Raw genomic sequence first — 17,781 nt, 5'->3', positions numbered from 1 at the left:
CTATCATTGTCTACTAAGAGAATTACTTACGATTGTGCAAGATTCGTGGAAATATCAAGAAGCAGCTCGCCAACCGTCGCCAAATCCTCCGGTCGCCATACTTCCGATTTCGGTTTCGCAACATCTATAAGAACAACTACACGTAAGTAATAAAAAAAAACGAAGAACAAAACGTATAAATAACATAAAAAATATACAATGAAAACGAGCATAACAAATAAATTTGTATATGATTTTTAGCTTCGTCCCGAAGCTATCACAAACAATATATTATGTTTCCTCTAAAAATAAATCAATCGACTTTAATAATTGACCTAATAGTAAGTATATATATATAATTAATAGTAAGTATATATATATATGATTAATAATATTAGAAAGTCTATGCAGAATTAATAAAAAGTTGTGCGCTTAAATTTTGCTAAAAGATTTTACTAAAAAGATCCGTACGGACTTTTCAATCAATTTAATCACGATATCAACCCAATGAATCATGAATTAGCGGATAGCGGTAATTACTTATTTAATAAAATCTGATATACACTCACTGATACGTTTTCTGGCCTCGATGTAAGCATGATTAACTGCATCGTATGTGATACAATTCTGAGTTTCTGCAGAGTCCCTAATGGGGCTGTACATAAACAAAACAACAAATATTTAAGGAAAGTATTTCTAAAAAGTTACTTTCCAAAAAAGGGTAAATAAATCACCAACTACGCGTGTTCGGAACTACTTAAATGTTTGCCTACAAAAAAACTCTGCACTAATTAAAAAAATTGCTAATGTTTGATGTTATTTTATTCGACCAATCCTGGCACAATGTCGATGTCGGACATTTTCAAATTTTTATAATTATAATTATAATTATGAAGCTATGCGCTAACGGGGTTTGTTAGACTTAAAACATAGCGAATAATCTAGTCTAAATCGATAGATTAATTTGAATAAATAATATTCGCTGCGAAAAAATGCCACCCCAGCCAGGGATCGAACCTGGGACCTCCCTCAATCCGTGCGGTGTCTTAGCCAACTCGACCACCGGGGCATGTGGTGAACGACATTGTGCCAGGATTGGTCGAATAAAATAACATCAAACATTAGCAATTTCAATAACTTACTGGCGATTTAAAATTATCTATATAATAATTTAAAAAATATTTAATACATCAAACTTGGCGTTGCTCCATCCAAGATCCAACAATATGTAAATTGCCACAATAATAATTAATCTTACACGTTAACTATTTATTATATTTCCTTAGTCTCCGTATCCCAGTTGTCTCTCCCTCTCCTTTATCCCCTTCTTCTTCTTACTATACTTTCTTTCTCTCTCCCACTTTTTCCAGTGAATTGGAGTTACAGAGATGCAACAGCTAAATACAACAGAGCGTGATCAAGGTGTGAGGCGAGAGAATACTTTCCATGATTTTCCAGAGGCCAGTATAATAGCTATTGCAGATTTACTAGGTTGCTTTAGTGGCACTCTCGACGACTATGAAATTTAGGAGAAGTGATTTAGATTATTGAGGACGACGTATCACTTGTTGTGATAAGTATGTCAAAGATTTAATTGGGATACGAGCAAAGAGGAAGTTTCAGAATGTTTGCAATCTAAACCACAATACACTGAACTGCCAGTGGACATTTTATTGACGAAATGCAAGAATATATGATCATCAACCTAGTAAAATGTTGGTAAGAAGACAATTTAAGAAGCGTGTGTGTGAAAGAGAGAGGAAACGTTCCATCAATATATACATGAAAATCAATCCTAGCTAATCATGTATCTATTAGTCAAGACGAAATCATGGATTATATCATCAATGGTATACTAATAGTGAGTTTGAGAAACCAGGTTCGTATCGGTAGATTTATGACAAAGGTATTATTACGAGCTTTTGAGAAAGTGATGTTTCGAAACATTTCCAACGAATGGGGCGAAGAAGGGAGATCAGCAAAACCTGGATGACGAAAATCAGCAGTAGCATAGAGGCGAGAAAACTGAAAAGAAAAACACATCAAAGAGTGTTTCAACTGTGGACTGTGGATTGGATTAAATCATATGAGTGTGGATTGTCCGACGAAAGCAGAAGGATCAAAATGTTTTCAATGCAATAATGAGTGAGAGTATTCATATCAATGTGCGTACCGTTTATAAACAGTATAATAAGAAAGAGTACAGATAAACGGCAATAAAGTATTAAGCTCTTATTGACACCGGAAGTGATATTTGTTTATTACATTCTGACAAATACATTCGGATAGATTCTGCTCAATTGAATCCGAAATTCGGATGGTGTCGGTTTGAATAATTTCACTTTGAGCAAGTTTAACCCCCTTTGCGAACGTAAGGCGGACTGTGTTAGAAAGAACACTTTTACTGTTCTGGCTATGCCCGACTTACGTAATCTTTTATTTACAAGCTTAACAATGCAATCAAAAACAAAAGAGGCAGAAACAAATGATAGGTGTTATTTGCCGACAGAGAGATAAGCGATTTCAGATGTTTGGAAAACTTAATTTAGCCTCCTTTCTATTGCAGAACAGCTAACATTGTTTGTTAATAACTTTTTAATAAACAACGAGCGACGATTAAAAGTTGCAGAAGATCACTCAAAAGAATATCCTTGACAACATATTGTTACGTCCAAACCACGTACCTCTCGTGTAAGAACGCGAGTCGAGCCGACAAAGTTAATTCTAGAAAAAGGTTAACGGCCGAAGCCACTCTTACACTTGTTCCGAATAAAAGTCTGCTCGTTGGCCCTTTTTATGTAAGGGAATCGAATCCCTATTACATGGGATAGGACCTCGTGCGATTAATTGAGGGAAGAAAGGAGTAAATAAATTAAGCTTGAATTAACATAAAAAGTTAAAAAATGACTTTATTCAAACGGTCGAATGATAATTTGATAACCGCAAATTATACTCTTAACTCTCGGAATTTATACATAATTGAAACGAAAGGTTATACAAATATAACTATAAAAATTGATACTTAGATTAATTATCAGTTAACTGGGACTCTTTGGCGTCTGCAGTGTACGTTAATGGTGGTGAAAGGGTTGATGGTGCATCAAAAAAAAAGGTGGAAGATGTGAAAAGAGTGGAAAATCGGTAGGGGATAAATTCTGACTGGGATGGTCAGCAAAGGCTTCAATATCCTCTAACGGGATAGGAGAAGGAGACCGCGAAATATTATGTGCGGAGGAGTGTTGAGATAATTTATCCAACGGGATAGGTGAATAGGACGGAGATGAAGGTGGAGGGAATATGTCGGAATCCGTCAAGAAGGCCTCTATCCCTTGCAAAAACTCTTCGACCTCCTCATCTAAGGTCACTTCTGGTGTTAATTGCGGCGGTGATAGGCGATGGAGCGGAATATTAATTTCGCAGGGTGGCACTAGATGAGTCAAAGAGTGGCAATGTGTAATTAAAAGGGAAGAAAAAAAAACAAAGGAAGAGGCAAAAGTAAAACTGACAACCAGTCGCAAAGGCACAAAAAAAAACAAATAAAAATAATCAATTTACAAAAAACCTTACTTTTAAAATGTCCAAACCAAATTGACAAATGAATGGAGAGTGGTGACTAGATCAGTGTGTTGCGGCTCCTCCGATTTGAGGTGGAACGAGTGGTTGTTCAATCGCACTGACTCTAAGTTCTAAGTGATGACTCTCGATATTTTGAATAATGACTTCACTTAATGTATTGAATTGAAATGGCAACTAGTGCGTCTGATCGTCTTGAACGAAAACTAAAGAATCCCTCAGGGCGGTTTTTCTGCCCTTTTTATAAGATAGGAAAAATCATGTAGGAGGGGATTCTTCTAGAACATTCGATGAAGGAAAACGCCCGAAGTTAGGTAACGGGAGGACACGTATAGCTAAAATCGAAGGGCCACCTTTGGACCTTGATAAGTGACCGAGAGCGTGATCATGATCATGGTGACGAAATGCACGTGTTCACGACCAAGGTGACCCAACAGTCGTGGTGATAAGGTAGATGATGCGTTAACGTTCAGGGTTGCTGCAAGAAATGTTTGTTTAATGATCACGCGACGACCACATGTACTGCGTGCCTTACGGTTCCCGTAAGGTTCCCGCTTGATATTGTGTGTTGGAAAAAATAAAATTCAATTAAAATTGTGCAACAACCGTGAGTGTCTTGGCTCAATAATGCGTGCGTGATAAGTAACACGCGGTAATTACTAAACGAATGTAACTCTATTATCTATTTCTTACGAAAGCAAGGGACCGTGGAGTCTGGACGTAACAATATCTCAAAGTCAAGGTGATTGGAACGGATTCCGTTGTTCTAAATATTTACCGATATCACAAATGTTTCTATCATCGATCCTCATCTAAATCCAAAATCCAAAGCTTCTATGAAAAATTCATCTATATCCAAAGATTCTATGTAAAATTCATCTTCACTACTCTCCATATCTTCAAATATATTAATATATTTTAATATATAAATATATTTATACATATTAATATATTTGAATATATAGGCAAATTTATAAATCTTCAACTATATATAAAACTATTCTAATAACTAGGGAAACGCCTGTCTACGCCAGGCGTTATCATTGTTGAAATTAAAGACTTCAAAAATTTTCCCATTACCTGGGGGTGAACCCCTATCACCATGCGAAGTTTGATGTTTCTAGCATGTCGGGAAGTACCCGATTAATTCAACGACAGACAGAATAGGAATTTTATATGTATAGATAGAAGTTTCAGTACTAGTGTATATTATCACTTTTTGCATATTATTTTTTCATTTTGTTACATAATTTTTCAAATTTGCATCTTATGGCAACAAGAAGGCAAAGACTATATTTGAAGATATGGAGAGTAGTGAAGATAAGTTTTACATAGAATCTTGGGATATAGATGAATTTTCCATAGAATCTTTGGATTTTGGATTTAGATGAAGATCAATGATAGAAACGGGTGTACTTCCGAAAAGCCCATATCTCCGATTGTTCTGAAATTTTGTATACTATTGTATTTTGACGCGTTGATTACCAATATTGCAATGAAAATTGGCGACAAGGTCATCTTCAAGGTTAAAATGAAGAAAAATTTTTTGTATATTTTTTCATTATTTTTGTAAATATTACTTTTAGTAGAAAAAGTTTCAAATAAAAGTTGTTCTTCTCTAAAAAACGCAACTTTCATGTTCTATACATAATTACTGTAAAAGCACTATTTTACGACAAAAACGCAATTTAACATTTCTTTGATTTTAACAAAAGTCGGTAGTTAAATATTAAGTTCATCTACAACTTTTGGGTGCGTTATCATCCTAACCTAACCTAACCTTACTTAACCTAACCTAACCTCTCATAAAACTAGACAAGACTACGATTTCCGGAGCGCCAAGTTTTGACAAGTGGATTCTTCATCTACAGGTCATTACAAACAAAACTTAAAGACTGATGAAAGTGGCCATCTGGTTTATTTTAGGAGATATGGAGGTTTTTAGTTACAATTTGAGAAATCGACAAAAACGCTTTTTTGCCAATTGCAGACTATTTTCGCATTATTCAGAACAATGTAGTGTTAGATTAGATAGTAATTACAGTTCAGACTATAAATTCGAACATTTGTGCAACTGTTTAGGGGATTTTCAATGGGGGTCCAGGAGGCGAAGTCCCCGGAAGAGAGGTACGGGGGGAAGCCCTCCCGGTAAGTGAAGAAGCAATGTTCTAATTAAAAAAGAGAAAAATGTGAATATTGTATACCATGTCAAGCACATGCTATGCTTTTATGTATGATTTGTACGTCCTATCTTGCGTAGGGGCCTTGCTAATCTTTTCATTACCCGCTTTTAATATATTGTAAACTCATCTGTTTAGTTAGGCGAAGATTTATACAATATAATCTGTAGTCCTAGAAAAGTTGCCAAATTTCACCATCATGGCGCTAAAAATCTTATCCTACGACTATTCGAGGTGATACACGGAACGAATATTCGACTTCAGAAGAAGAGGACAATGAGATGCTCTTATTAGAGAATGAAACGGGTATCCCGGCACTCAGATTGGAGAAAATAGTAAGTGTTAGTAAGAAAATGAAAAGTAGTAAGGCGAGCAGCGTCGATAATGTCACAGCAAAGCTCATCAAGTTCGGGAATGTGGAACTATACTCAAAGATTCACCAACTTATATTCCTAGTGTGGAATTCGGAGCATATACCAGATAACTATAATCATGCATTCTTTTTCCAATCCATAAGAAGGACAATAAAAAAAATTGTCTAAATTATCGTGGTATCTGCCTCCAAACGTTGTGTATAAGATCTCCAACGCCTTATACAAAAGAATAGAGTAACTGAAGAAATTATTGGTGATTATCAGTGTGGATTTCGCAGAGGCAGATAGACAATAGACCAGTGCTTTGTCCTGAGTCAGGTCTTTGAGAGGTTTCAGGAATGTATGTGTGTGTGTATTTGTGTGTATGTGTGTGTGTCACGACAGGGAGGGTTTGGAGTCTCTAAATACCGAGAAAGTGACGAGCCCCGTGGTCCTGATCCCTGCCGTGACACACACACATACACACACACAAGGGGTGTAAATCCTACCGTGCAACCTCCATGTGGTACACCTCGGATAGTCCTAATGTCGGCGGTACTGTTACTTTCAACCCTCATAATTACAAAAGTATTTAATGGAAAAATATTTTATTATAGTGTTTTGGAAAGCTCTCCAGATAAGCTACAAAAAATGCAATAAAAAAGGGAGGTTCCATTTAAAAAATTCAAGGTGACTTTTACGTAACCTTGGCAACGCCACCTATGATCAAACTGATAAGACTAGTGAATAGAACTTTTTAAGTCCTACAACTTTTGTCTGAAACATTTTTTCAATACATCATTATTTTCTGAGATAATTGACCGTTCCGGAACTTTTGCCACGCACTGTATACAGGGTGTTCCCAAAACATACTGACAAACTTCAGGGGGTTATAGAGGACACCAAAACAAGCAACTTTTATAAATATACCGATACCCGAAAATGAGCCGTTTTTGCAGGAGAGTAAATTATTTAGATTTATAACAAATGCTCAAAATGTTGGCCATTTTCTTCTATACACAGATGGCATCGTTGGTTCATGGATTCACGGATCCTATGGAATATCCCTATGGGAATAGTTTGCACATGTTCGCAAGCGGCCATGACTCTTGCGAGAAGATCTTCCTCTCCAAGTACAGGATCTCGTATACCAGAGACTTCACAAAACCCCAAAGGAAAAAGTCGAGGGGATTAAGATCAGGAGATCGCGCAGGCCAAGCTACGGGACCTTCTTTTCCAATCCATCTGTTCAGAAAACGCTGATCCAGATACTGGCTTACGTTCAAACTGAAGTGTGCAGGTGCTCCGTCATGTTGAAACCACATGTCTCGTCTTATATCCAAAGGAACATTTTGTAAAAGTCCTGGTAAAATATTTTGTATGAATTGGAGATAAATGTGAGCATTCAAACGAGGTGGCAGCAAGTATACTATCAAATTCTCCCCCACAATACTAGCTCAAATGTTGACGGAAAATTGCTGCTGGTGTCTTGTAAAAGCGACAGCATGAGGATTTTCATCATCCCAGATATGGCTGTTGCAACTGTTGAAAACACCATCCCGAGTAAAGCATGCTTCATCCGAGAACAACACAATTCTTCCGAAGTTAGGCTGGATCAAATTGTGACTCAAAAACCATTGACAGAAAGCAATCCGATTAGAGTAGTCTCCAGGATTCAAACTCTTTAAATATGGTAGGGATGAAGAAGTTGTTCATGCATAACACGCCATACTGTTGTCGTGGAAGCCCCCATATTATGCGAAATTGCGCGAACACTTGTGGAACGTTCTTCTTCTACGCGGTTTAGAACTTCTTCTTCCACGTTCTTCGAACGCTATCATACGTGTTGTTCTTGGACGACCAACACCACCACTGCGCTTTAGGTTACCACTTTCTCGAAGGCGACGATGAATAGAAGCAAATGTGTTATGATGAGGTTGAGGGCGATTTGGATATCTTTCTTCGTACAAACGTGCAGCTTCTCTTCCATTACATCTCGCTTCGCCATAAATAAGATGCATGTCAACTAGCTCTTCAAAAGAAAAATTATTGTTCATTTTGAAGACGAATTTCGTATTATCGTAACAGACACTAACGATACTAAGGTAGTCAATCAAATGGGAGATTGTTGTCAATGTCTTGTAAGCGTACCTCGTAAGTGGATACTCACCGTGTTTACTAACACAAATCGTTCGACCGAGCGATTTCGGGAACAGTTACATTTACTATCAATGATAAACATTCTCATATCTTTCTTTGAAAGAGAGAAATCCAAATCGTCGTCAACATCATCATAGCACATTTGCTTCTATTCATCGTCATCTGTGTATAGAAGAAAATGGCCAACATTTTGAGCATTTGTTATAAATCTAAATAATTTACTCTCCTGCAAAAACGGCTCATTTTCGGGTATCGGTATATTTATAAAAGTTGCTTGTTTTGGTGTCCTCTATAACCCCCTGAAGTTTGTCGGTATGTTTTTGGAACACCCTGTATATATATACAGGGTATCCCATTTTAAATGCCGCAGGCAAAAATCTCGAAAAATATGGGACATACGGAAAAATGTTTCGAACAAAAGTTGCATGGTTTGAAGGGGGCCACATGATGAAAATATGTACTTGACCTTGAGTGACCTTTTCAAGGCCAGGTCAATGTGATGGATGTTTTCTTAAATGGGACCCCCCCTTTTTTATTGTATATTCTTGTAGCTTAGTTCGAGAGCTTTCCAAAACACTACCTACTTTTGTTTTTTGCCCAGGCAGTTCCAAGATATGAAGCGTCAAAGTTGACATACCGCCGGTATTCGCATTACCCGATGTAAACGCGTGAGCAGAAAATGTTTGCCAGTTTCTAAGTTGATGTCTGGTAGTAAAGATGTCTTCATCCGATAAAGATTTTTTTATTAGATATTACCGAAAATAAAAAGAAAAAATTTCGGTATACATGAAATAAATAAAACCAGAAGAACTAATGGTGAATACCATAATTTATTTCATGTTCTTAAGAGAGACGAGCAAAAATTTTTCCACTACACAAGTAGGATGTCTCTGGAAACTTTTAATTACATATTAAGAAAAGTTGAGCTTCGTTTAAGGAAAACATGGTGCAACTGGCATAAGCAGCCTATCTTACCTGAAGAAAGGCTTGTCGTCACTTTAAGGTAAATATATATTAATCAACGATGCATCTATGTTACGCAACTTTTTATTTTGTCATTAGAATGCTAAATAATTGCTTAGAATACAACATATTGTAATATATTAACATTACATAAATAATATATGTATATATATATATATATATATATATATATATTAACGTAACAAATAATATTCAAAGTAATGTCTATCACATAAACAAAATAATAAAATAAGTATACATAAAATAATTTAATATTAAAAATGGAAAACTCTTTACATTATTAAATCTAGTCTAAACATGTACCACAGTATTTCGAGAACATTGAAAGTTTTACATAAGATATATTGCGAATGCGCGCAAGCTTATTTTATATTGTCAAGATTTATATGAAAATAAAAGTACAATTTTTGATATTTCTAAACCAAATTATAAAGATGTGTAATCCAATACTGAATCTGTATCTGTAGAAAAGGTAACATTATTTGAATTATCAATAGATTGAGGGAAATGAACATTAGTGTGGGAAAGAAAAGACTGGGTGGTATTTGTTGATCTTGAAGGGAGAGAAGAGGAAGAAGGAAATGGTCGAAAAGTATTTTCAGATATTGCAGGAGAAGTATCGAAAGAACGTTGATTGTTGCAGAATATAGATGATTGCTGCTGATATGCGAACTGTTCAACAAATTTTTGAATGCAATTTCGAAAAGTTAACTTTTTGGAATCCGGTATTTTTCGAACATGTGGAAGCAACTTTTGAAAAAAAATAAATCTTCATCATCAGCATCACGCTGTCGTAATGATTTTTCCTGTAGATATTGAACTTTCTGCCTTTCAAGACTTAATAAGGCATTATTAAATGTTTCATTTGATCCACGTTTTCCTTTTCTTTCTTGAAGAGGTTGCACTGTAGGTGAAGGACGTACAGAATTACGTACAGATTGTAGTATTTTCTTCATTTTCTTTTTCTTCTTGGTACGAAATAGCATCAGTACATTTAGAAACTTGAGAAGAGTCTTCTAGATTCTAGATCGTCTGCTGGAGTTTCGGCCTCTTCTGATGAAGTAGCATCAATTTCAGGTTCTGCAGCCAAATTCTCAGGGACCAAATTCCCAGTTGAGAGTCTGGGTCTTACAATATCTTTCAGAAATAATAGTGATTGAAAATGTGGCCACTTTGATGTAGATGCAGAATCTCTTGAACGAGAAAGAGGGATTTTTTCCAAGTTCGACAGCGAACTGATCTCTTAAATATTTACATTTTTTTCTCAATATGTTTTCTGGTTGGTGTTACAAACCACAATCTTTTAAGTCGCATATAATATATAAAATGAATTTGAAAACTTAGTTTTACAGAATGTTGTTAAAAATGATATATTTCTTATTAAATGATTATACACATTTCAGGTATCTAGCAACCGGTTGCTCATTCAAGACCTTATCATTTACATTTCGGATGAGTTCATCTACAGTAGGAAAAATTATTGCCGAAACTGTTGTTGTCTTGTGGGATGAGTTACAACCAGAGCACATGCCAGTACCGACAAAGGATACTTTTAAAACAATAGCTGCAGATTTTTTTAACATTTAGAATTTTCCTAATTGTATTGGTGCCATTGATGGCAAACATATTCGTGTTTTATGTCCGAAAAATTCAGGGTCAATGTTTTTTAATTACAAAAAATATTTTTCTATTGTATTACAAGGCGTTGCAGATGCATCTTATAAATTTATGACAATAGATATAGGGGGTTATGGGAAACAAAGTGATGGTGGCACTTTTCAAGCCTCTAATTTATATAGATTACTGAGCAACAAGCTCCTCGATATACCAGAGCCTAGCAACCTTCCTCAAACAAATATTAAAACACCGTTTGTATTAATAGGAGATGAAGCATATCCACTTCTTCCTTTTCTTCTAAAGCCATTTCATGGAAAGAACTTAAATATTGAACAGGAGCGTTTCAATAAACGTTTATCTAGAGCTAGAAAAACTATAGAATGCTGTTTTGGAGTTTTATACTCTAAATGGCGCTTACTTTCAAAATGCATCGAAACCGACATTGCAGTGACAGACAATATTGTAAAATGTATTTGTATTTTACATAATACTATAATAGATAAAGAGGGATTGGAACGGCATCTGACTAATATTACTGTTGATTTTCAAAGAAATAACCAAAGGCAAACAGGAGGCAGACCACCTAATGAGGCTAAACGCATTAGAGATATATTTACAACTTTTTTTCAAACAATCCTTTGTCTTATAATAAAGAAAGAATTTAATTGCATGTATAATAAGTTATTGAAGCTTCCTAATACGTATTTTAGATTTAATTTTACAATTTCACAAAATTAACAAGTTGTAAACAACGAATACAAAATAAAATTGTATCTTATAAGAATTTTATTTCCTTACTTACCTTCCGTATTGAGCTCTTTACTTATTTCTCTCCAACAGTTTTCAATTACATTTCTATTAAAATGATTTTTATCTCTTTTGTCCCAAATGGGAGATCTTATAAAAATCGCTGAAATCGAATTGTCGATATCCATTTTTCAGCAGTTCAGGAATCAACCGGCGCTTATAATCGGCAAAGAAAAACTAAAAATTTGTTCCGATAAATCTGCCCACGTCGCTGACATGCACGGACAAGTCCGATCCTGCTTTTACTATGCGCGATCTCATATGATAACATGTATATAATGTTAATACCGATCGGCGCCGGCTATCGGAAAGCAGAAAATCTGCTTCCTTTGTGCTCGTACCCTTAGTCTGGATGCCAAAGGACAAAGGAGTTAAAAAAATCTTTTAGCATGAGATATACAATCTCAGAAGGAGAGAAAAACCCAGGGAAAGATGGATACATTCTGTAGGTGGCGACCTGAGAAGGATGAATTTTATCAACTAAAAAAGAATTACTGAAGATCGGGAAAAATAGCGAGGAATAGATTAATTTTCACTATTACGAAAACCATGCGCTTGCAACAATTTCGTATTTCTAAAATGTGCCTGCTGTTGTAAAATATTATGTTTTCAATGTTCCTATCAAGCGACGCGGAAACGTCGCGACGCCAAGTATATAAAAAACAAGGTTCTAAGCAATGAGCATCACTGCATAGACGTCGAGCGTTGCCAAATTCAGTGCATAAATGTCGAGCGCTATCGTATAGCTTATCCGGAATTTCATGCCAAATTCATATAAAACAAACTTTTGATTAAAATATCTCAAGAACTAAAGCCATATTCAAAAATCTAACGGCACTTTGATAATATAATATGGATGTAAGCTTTCGATCGCGACCAATTTAAATAAGATTAGTGCAGTCAATCCTGAGATATTGTAATTGAATGTTAGAATTGTGACGTTTCGTTCTTCTCCTTTTCCGAAATCAGTTCAGACTAACGTACGTTTGCTCGCACATACACATGCAAAGCAATTTTGCCCCTCAAGGTGCGTTCAGACATGCACGATTTAATTTATTAGCGAGCGAACGAGCGAGAGAGAGAAAGCAGAAGAGAAGGGGCGACTGAGAGGGGTGAAGGGGGAGAGGGCGAGAGGGAGAGGAAAGGGGTAGGGGAGGGGCGATAGGGGGAGAGGGGTGAGGGGAAGAGGGAGGGGGAGATAGGGGAGATGGGAGAGGGAGAGAGAGAGAGAGAGAGAAGATACACAGATACTGTACAAATTTATAAGACTTTTATAAGATACTAGCATCCTCCGTCCGCGGGCTTCGCCCGCGATATTATGTGTAGAATTAAATAAAAACACATTTTACCCCTTCTCACCCGTTAGGGGTGGAATTTTGGAAAACCCACCCTTAGTGAGCACCTACGTGATAGTAGGAATATACCCTTAAACTTTCAAGTCGATAGGTGGAGTGGTTCGGGCTGCACGTTGATGAGTGAATGAGTGAGTGAGTGGTATTTGGCTTATATATATATATATAGATTTACAAGAAGATATGTCTAATGCGACATGCCAAGTACTTCAATGTCGTCATGCGATAAGAGAGTATGCATGGGAAATATTTAAAGAAAATACTCAAACTGAATTGCTTCTAGATACTTGGTTAGTTAACAATTGATTTTATATTTATTGGGTTGTTCGGAAAGTTATTTCGTTTTTTCAAGGAAAAATGAAAGGCGGTTTTTTCATATTTAGAATACATTTTATTCAGTGATGTATTGGCCATTTTGTTCCACTACCTTTCGCCATATTTCTGGCAACTTTAAGATTCCACGCTCATAGAAGTCCTTCTCCTTATTGACAAAAAATTGAAGCAAGTGATTTTTGACGCCTTCATTTGAATCGAAGTTTACATTGTTCAAAGAATTTTGTAGAGACCGGAGCAAATGGTAATCGGATGGTGCCAGATCAGGAGAGTATGGTGAGTGTGGTAGCACATCCCATCCAAGCTGTAAAAGCTTCTGGCGAGTGACCAAACTTGTGTGTGGTCTGGCATTGTCGTGATGGAATACGACACCTTTCCTATTCGCCAATTCTGGTCGCTTCTGCTTGATGGCAGCATCCAATTCATCCAGCTGACGACAATACACTTTCGAATCAATCGTCTGGTTGCTTGGTAGTAGCTCGAAAAATACGATTCCCTTCCAATCCCACCATACAGAAAGCATGGTCTTCTTTTGATGAATATCTGCCTTGGATGTCGATTGAGCAGGTTCATCTTGCCTGGACCATGATCGTTTTCGCTTAACATTGTCGTAAACAATCCATTTTTCATCTCCAGTTATGATTCGCTTCAAAAATGGTTCATTTTCTTCACGTTTCAACGATGAATCGCAGATGGTAATGCGTCGAATCGAGTCAATTTCCTTTAAATTGTGTGGAATCCAAATATCGAGCTTTGAAACGAATCCAAGGCGTTTCAAATGATCGTAAACGGTCGAATTCGATAAATTTAACTTTTCAGCAATTTCGCGTGTTGTTATGCGACGGTTTGCATCCACCAGAGCCTTTATTTTCTCGTCATCAGCTTTAATTGGCCGACCTGAACGTGGTGCATCTTTCAAATCGAAATTTCCAGTACGAAATTTCGAAAACCAATTCTGACACTGACGTTCACTCAATACATCTTCTCCGTACACGGCACACAATTTTTTTCTCGCTTGCACTGCATTTTTACCCTTTCGGTAGTAAAAAAGCAAAATATTACGAAAATGCTCACTTTGATTTTCCATGTTTGATGTGATGCCAAACAAAAATTACTTGACAGATCGCAACACAATAAGATACTAAATGACGTCTGAAATGTCAGTTGTCAAAATATAAAACGAATTTGCCGCTTAGAGTAAGGTTAAGTATCGAGGAACGCGACTAACGACATCTCTTTGTGAAAAACGAAATTACTTTCCGAACAACCCAATAGATTTGATTTTTATAATAAATATTTTTTAAACTTTTTGTTGCGTATAAATTGGAATTTTTTATGTATTTGGCGTAGTTTTTTCACCTTTGTAAGGTTTTGTTAGTGGGATAACAAATATCCAAAATATGGTAAATCAGCTAAAGATTTCGAAAATTCCGACTCAGATAGCGAAAAAATAAAAACTAACAAATAAAATTTTATTTTTATTAATCGTTTTTTTTTCTATAAAACGTTTATTGTTAGGATACATTTATGCAAATAACAAGCAAAATTATCATTATGTTTCAAATAAAATGTGAAAGAACTCATGGAGAAACAAAAAATTTGGAAAAAGGAGAATTCGAAGCAGTCTCTTCTCGGCAATACTAGTCAAACGCCTAGCGCTTTTGACCACCGCCATTTGCTGGAAGTCGTTTGTCGCTCTCGACATATATGGTACGCATAACAGTTTAACCTCATTTTTTCGCGAATACTTGAGCGTTGCGTCGAGTCACTTCATCATTCATTAGTAGGAAGGTACTACTATAACATATGTCAAGCTCGGCAAAATCTGGACGTAACTTGGTCCTCCCCTTGTTAGCATTAGCGATGAAAAGTGTGTAATCGTAAGTTTAGCACTTCTTGCGAAGATTATTTAGTCCTCGAGTGAAGAAGTAACATTCAGCTAAAAGTGTCATGTGTCTCTGACCACAAAATTTTCTTGCTATAACATCTAAATGCAAATAGTTAATAAATTTAATTATTTAATAAATTAATTTGGCCAGGAACATTTTTAGCTGTCCCTACTTCAATGACAATTTAGCTAATATAGCTATATATACTCTCTAAAGGTTTGGGAGTGAAAATCCGACCGATTTTCACTCTAATCATGGAGTTACTGACCAGTTCACTCTTATGGAGTAAATATTCACTCCAATAGAGTTCACCTCATTCACTTTAAGATAAAAAGTGAAGAGTTTCACTCTTATTTTTAAAGTGAAGACATAAGCGCTTCAAACTTCGCTCTGTTTAGAGTGAAATTGCCTTTCCATTTCCCAGTTCTGCGTTCAGAAGGTTTTAGGTTAGAATATCACATAGGCTGCGTTCAGAAGACAAAACTGATCAGTGAGCGCTCAGTGATTTTTCATTACGATATATTCATTGGTTTTTACACTTGGATCCAACGAAGATCTAAAGGCAAGAACTAATTAGATTAAAAAATCACTGAGTGTTCACTGATTAGCTTTATTTTATGAAAATGGCACTCTTTTCAGAGTTGAAGAATCACTCCAAATAAGCGTGAATAACTTTACTCTTTTAAAAAGGTGAAATTTTACTCCTTTCGACTGGCAGTATTTTCATTATTGCTTGTAGTGACATCTCACTTCAAAAGAGTGAAATTCCACTCCAAGAAATTTAGAGAGTATATTAGCTCTTGCTACTAATCTTTTTCTTCCATGTATAGAACCTCGACTGCTACAGATTATATGAAATCGTGAATATGTAACGCATTTGAGAGAGAGGAAAAAAGCGACGTCGAAAATTAATATCCGATAATCCGAGGCGTCATATCAACGGCAGGACGGCCGAGTGTATGATTAGTTTCAAGTGTATTAATTAAACATTATGGTGTATTAATACACTAGTATTAATACATTAATACACCATTTACTATAATATATTAATACATTAGTGGTGCATTAATCTGTATTAGTTTTATTAATCTGTATTAGTTTCGCGTTTTACAAAATGTATGCATGTGCGTGCGTGCGTGCATACGTGTGTGTATGTGTGTTGTGTTGGAGGAAAGTTCAGAAAACACCGCGATACTAAAGCAATACAGCGATATCGATTGTTAAAGAGAATCGTGAAGCTTAGTAGCTTTCCTTTATTTCTTGAAGATGCCGCACAGCAGTTCGCGAGGTGTATAAATCCGATGTCCGAGCGAGTGGTGAGTAATGACAGCGAGTCGAGAGCGAGAACTTATTTGGTGAATCTTGTTTCCAATAAAAGTATCCTTTTCGTTACCTGTAAGTGAGATTATTAATTGTGAACAGTCCTACATTATCATTAGTAAACTTTCTTTTCTCACTTCTTTATTTCTTCCCGTGTCATTGGATTAATTAATATTGCAATCTAATTTCCGTTGTAAGCGGAACTTGAAGCTTTCGTTGGGTGTAGATTGTTTGTGAGTTTACTACACAGCAAACGTAAAAGGAATCCATTTATGTGTAAAGATATGATATATCACGGTAATCCGAAACTCTTAAACGTGCTCTCCTATGAATAAGAGCGAATTAACTTTCATATCCTGTTTGTATCGTTATTGACATTCCGACCATGGCAGTTGTGTCGCTGAGGATTGTTCTGGCGCAATTTCGCACTAGTTTTCCTCTCATGCCAACATTATATACCTATTATAGTGTTTCTTATTCTTTCATCTACATACGTAGGGGAAGTCCGGGAGATTTGACCATATGGGAGTTGAACCACTTCAAATATCTCATTCAAATTTTGCAGCAAGCACATGGTTATCAAACCGCAACGTGCGGATTATCGACTATTACTATGTCACGGATAACATGATATTCGGCAATGCGTATCGGCTGTGAGTGAGACAAATGTGTTTTAATGTACTCAGAGTGAAGAAAAATATTTTTGTTTATTTTATCGTCATACTTCTATATGTCAAAGTTTTAAAAAACATACATTATTTACACCCTATGTTATCGTAGTTTGAGGTAGTGTTAGGCCCGATATACACTAGTGGTCCGCTCACGGTCCGCTCACGGTCCGATCAAATATTCTTCCATTGGTTATAATGGAGCGGAGCGAGACTTGAGCGTTACCCGTAATGTGAATACGTCCATTATAACCAATGGAAGAATATTTGATCCGTGAGCGGACCGTGAGCGGACCGCTAGTGTATATCGGGCATTAATGTTTTTATCCTAACATTTTTACTTTTTCTGGAAAACTGTATGGGGAGATTACGATTTCTGAGGCCCCTCGATTTGACCGTTGATTCTTCATCTATCGGCTATTACAAAGCGAATTTGAAGAGTGACAAAAGTCGATTTTCGGTAAATATTGACAATAACGGAGGACGCCCCGATGACCTTGACCGTGACATATATTATAGAGGTCACCCTCCTGAGTGACCTTCAAAAGGTTTTAGCCGTCGCTCGT

The 17,781-nt window shown here is 36.3% G+C and overlaps 1 protein-coding gene across 1 annotated transcript in view; it reads right to left on the bottom strand.

Moving 5' to 3' along the window:
- Positions 1-720, bottom strand: part of LOC105280833 (chorion peroxidase) — a 62,582-nt gene extending 61,862 nt beyond the window's left edge. Inside the window, exons 1-2 of the mRNA XM_011341652.2 lie at positions 549-720; positions 31-124 (exon numbers count right to left, since the gene is read on the bottom strand). Of these exons, the coding sequence (XP_011339954.1) occupies positions 31-124; positions 549-642 (188 nt within the window). The 5' untranslated portion in view covers positions 643-720. The remainder of the gene's footprint in view (positions 1-30; positions 125-548) is intronic.
- Between the last annotated feature and the right edge of the window lie 17,061 nt (positions 721-17,781).

Source organism: Ooceraea biroi, chromosome 8 (genome assembly GCF_003672135.1).
Source record: "Ooceraea biroi isolate clonal line C1 chromosome 8, Obir_v5.4, whole genome shotgun sequence".
NCBI lineage: Eukaryota > Metazoa > Arthropoda > Insecta > Hymenoptera > Formicidae > Ooceraea > Ooceraea biroi.
Note: the sequence above shows the minus strand (reverse complement) of the source record. Positions and strands in the feature narration are given on the sequence as shown.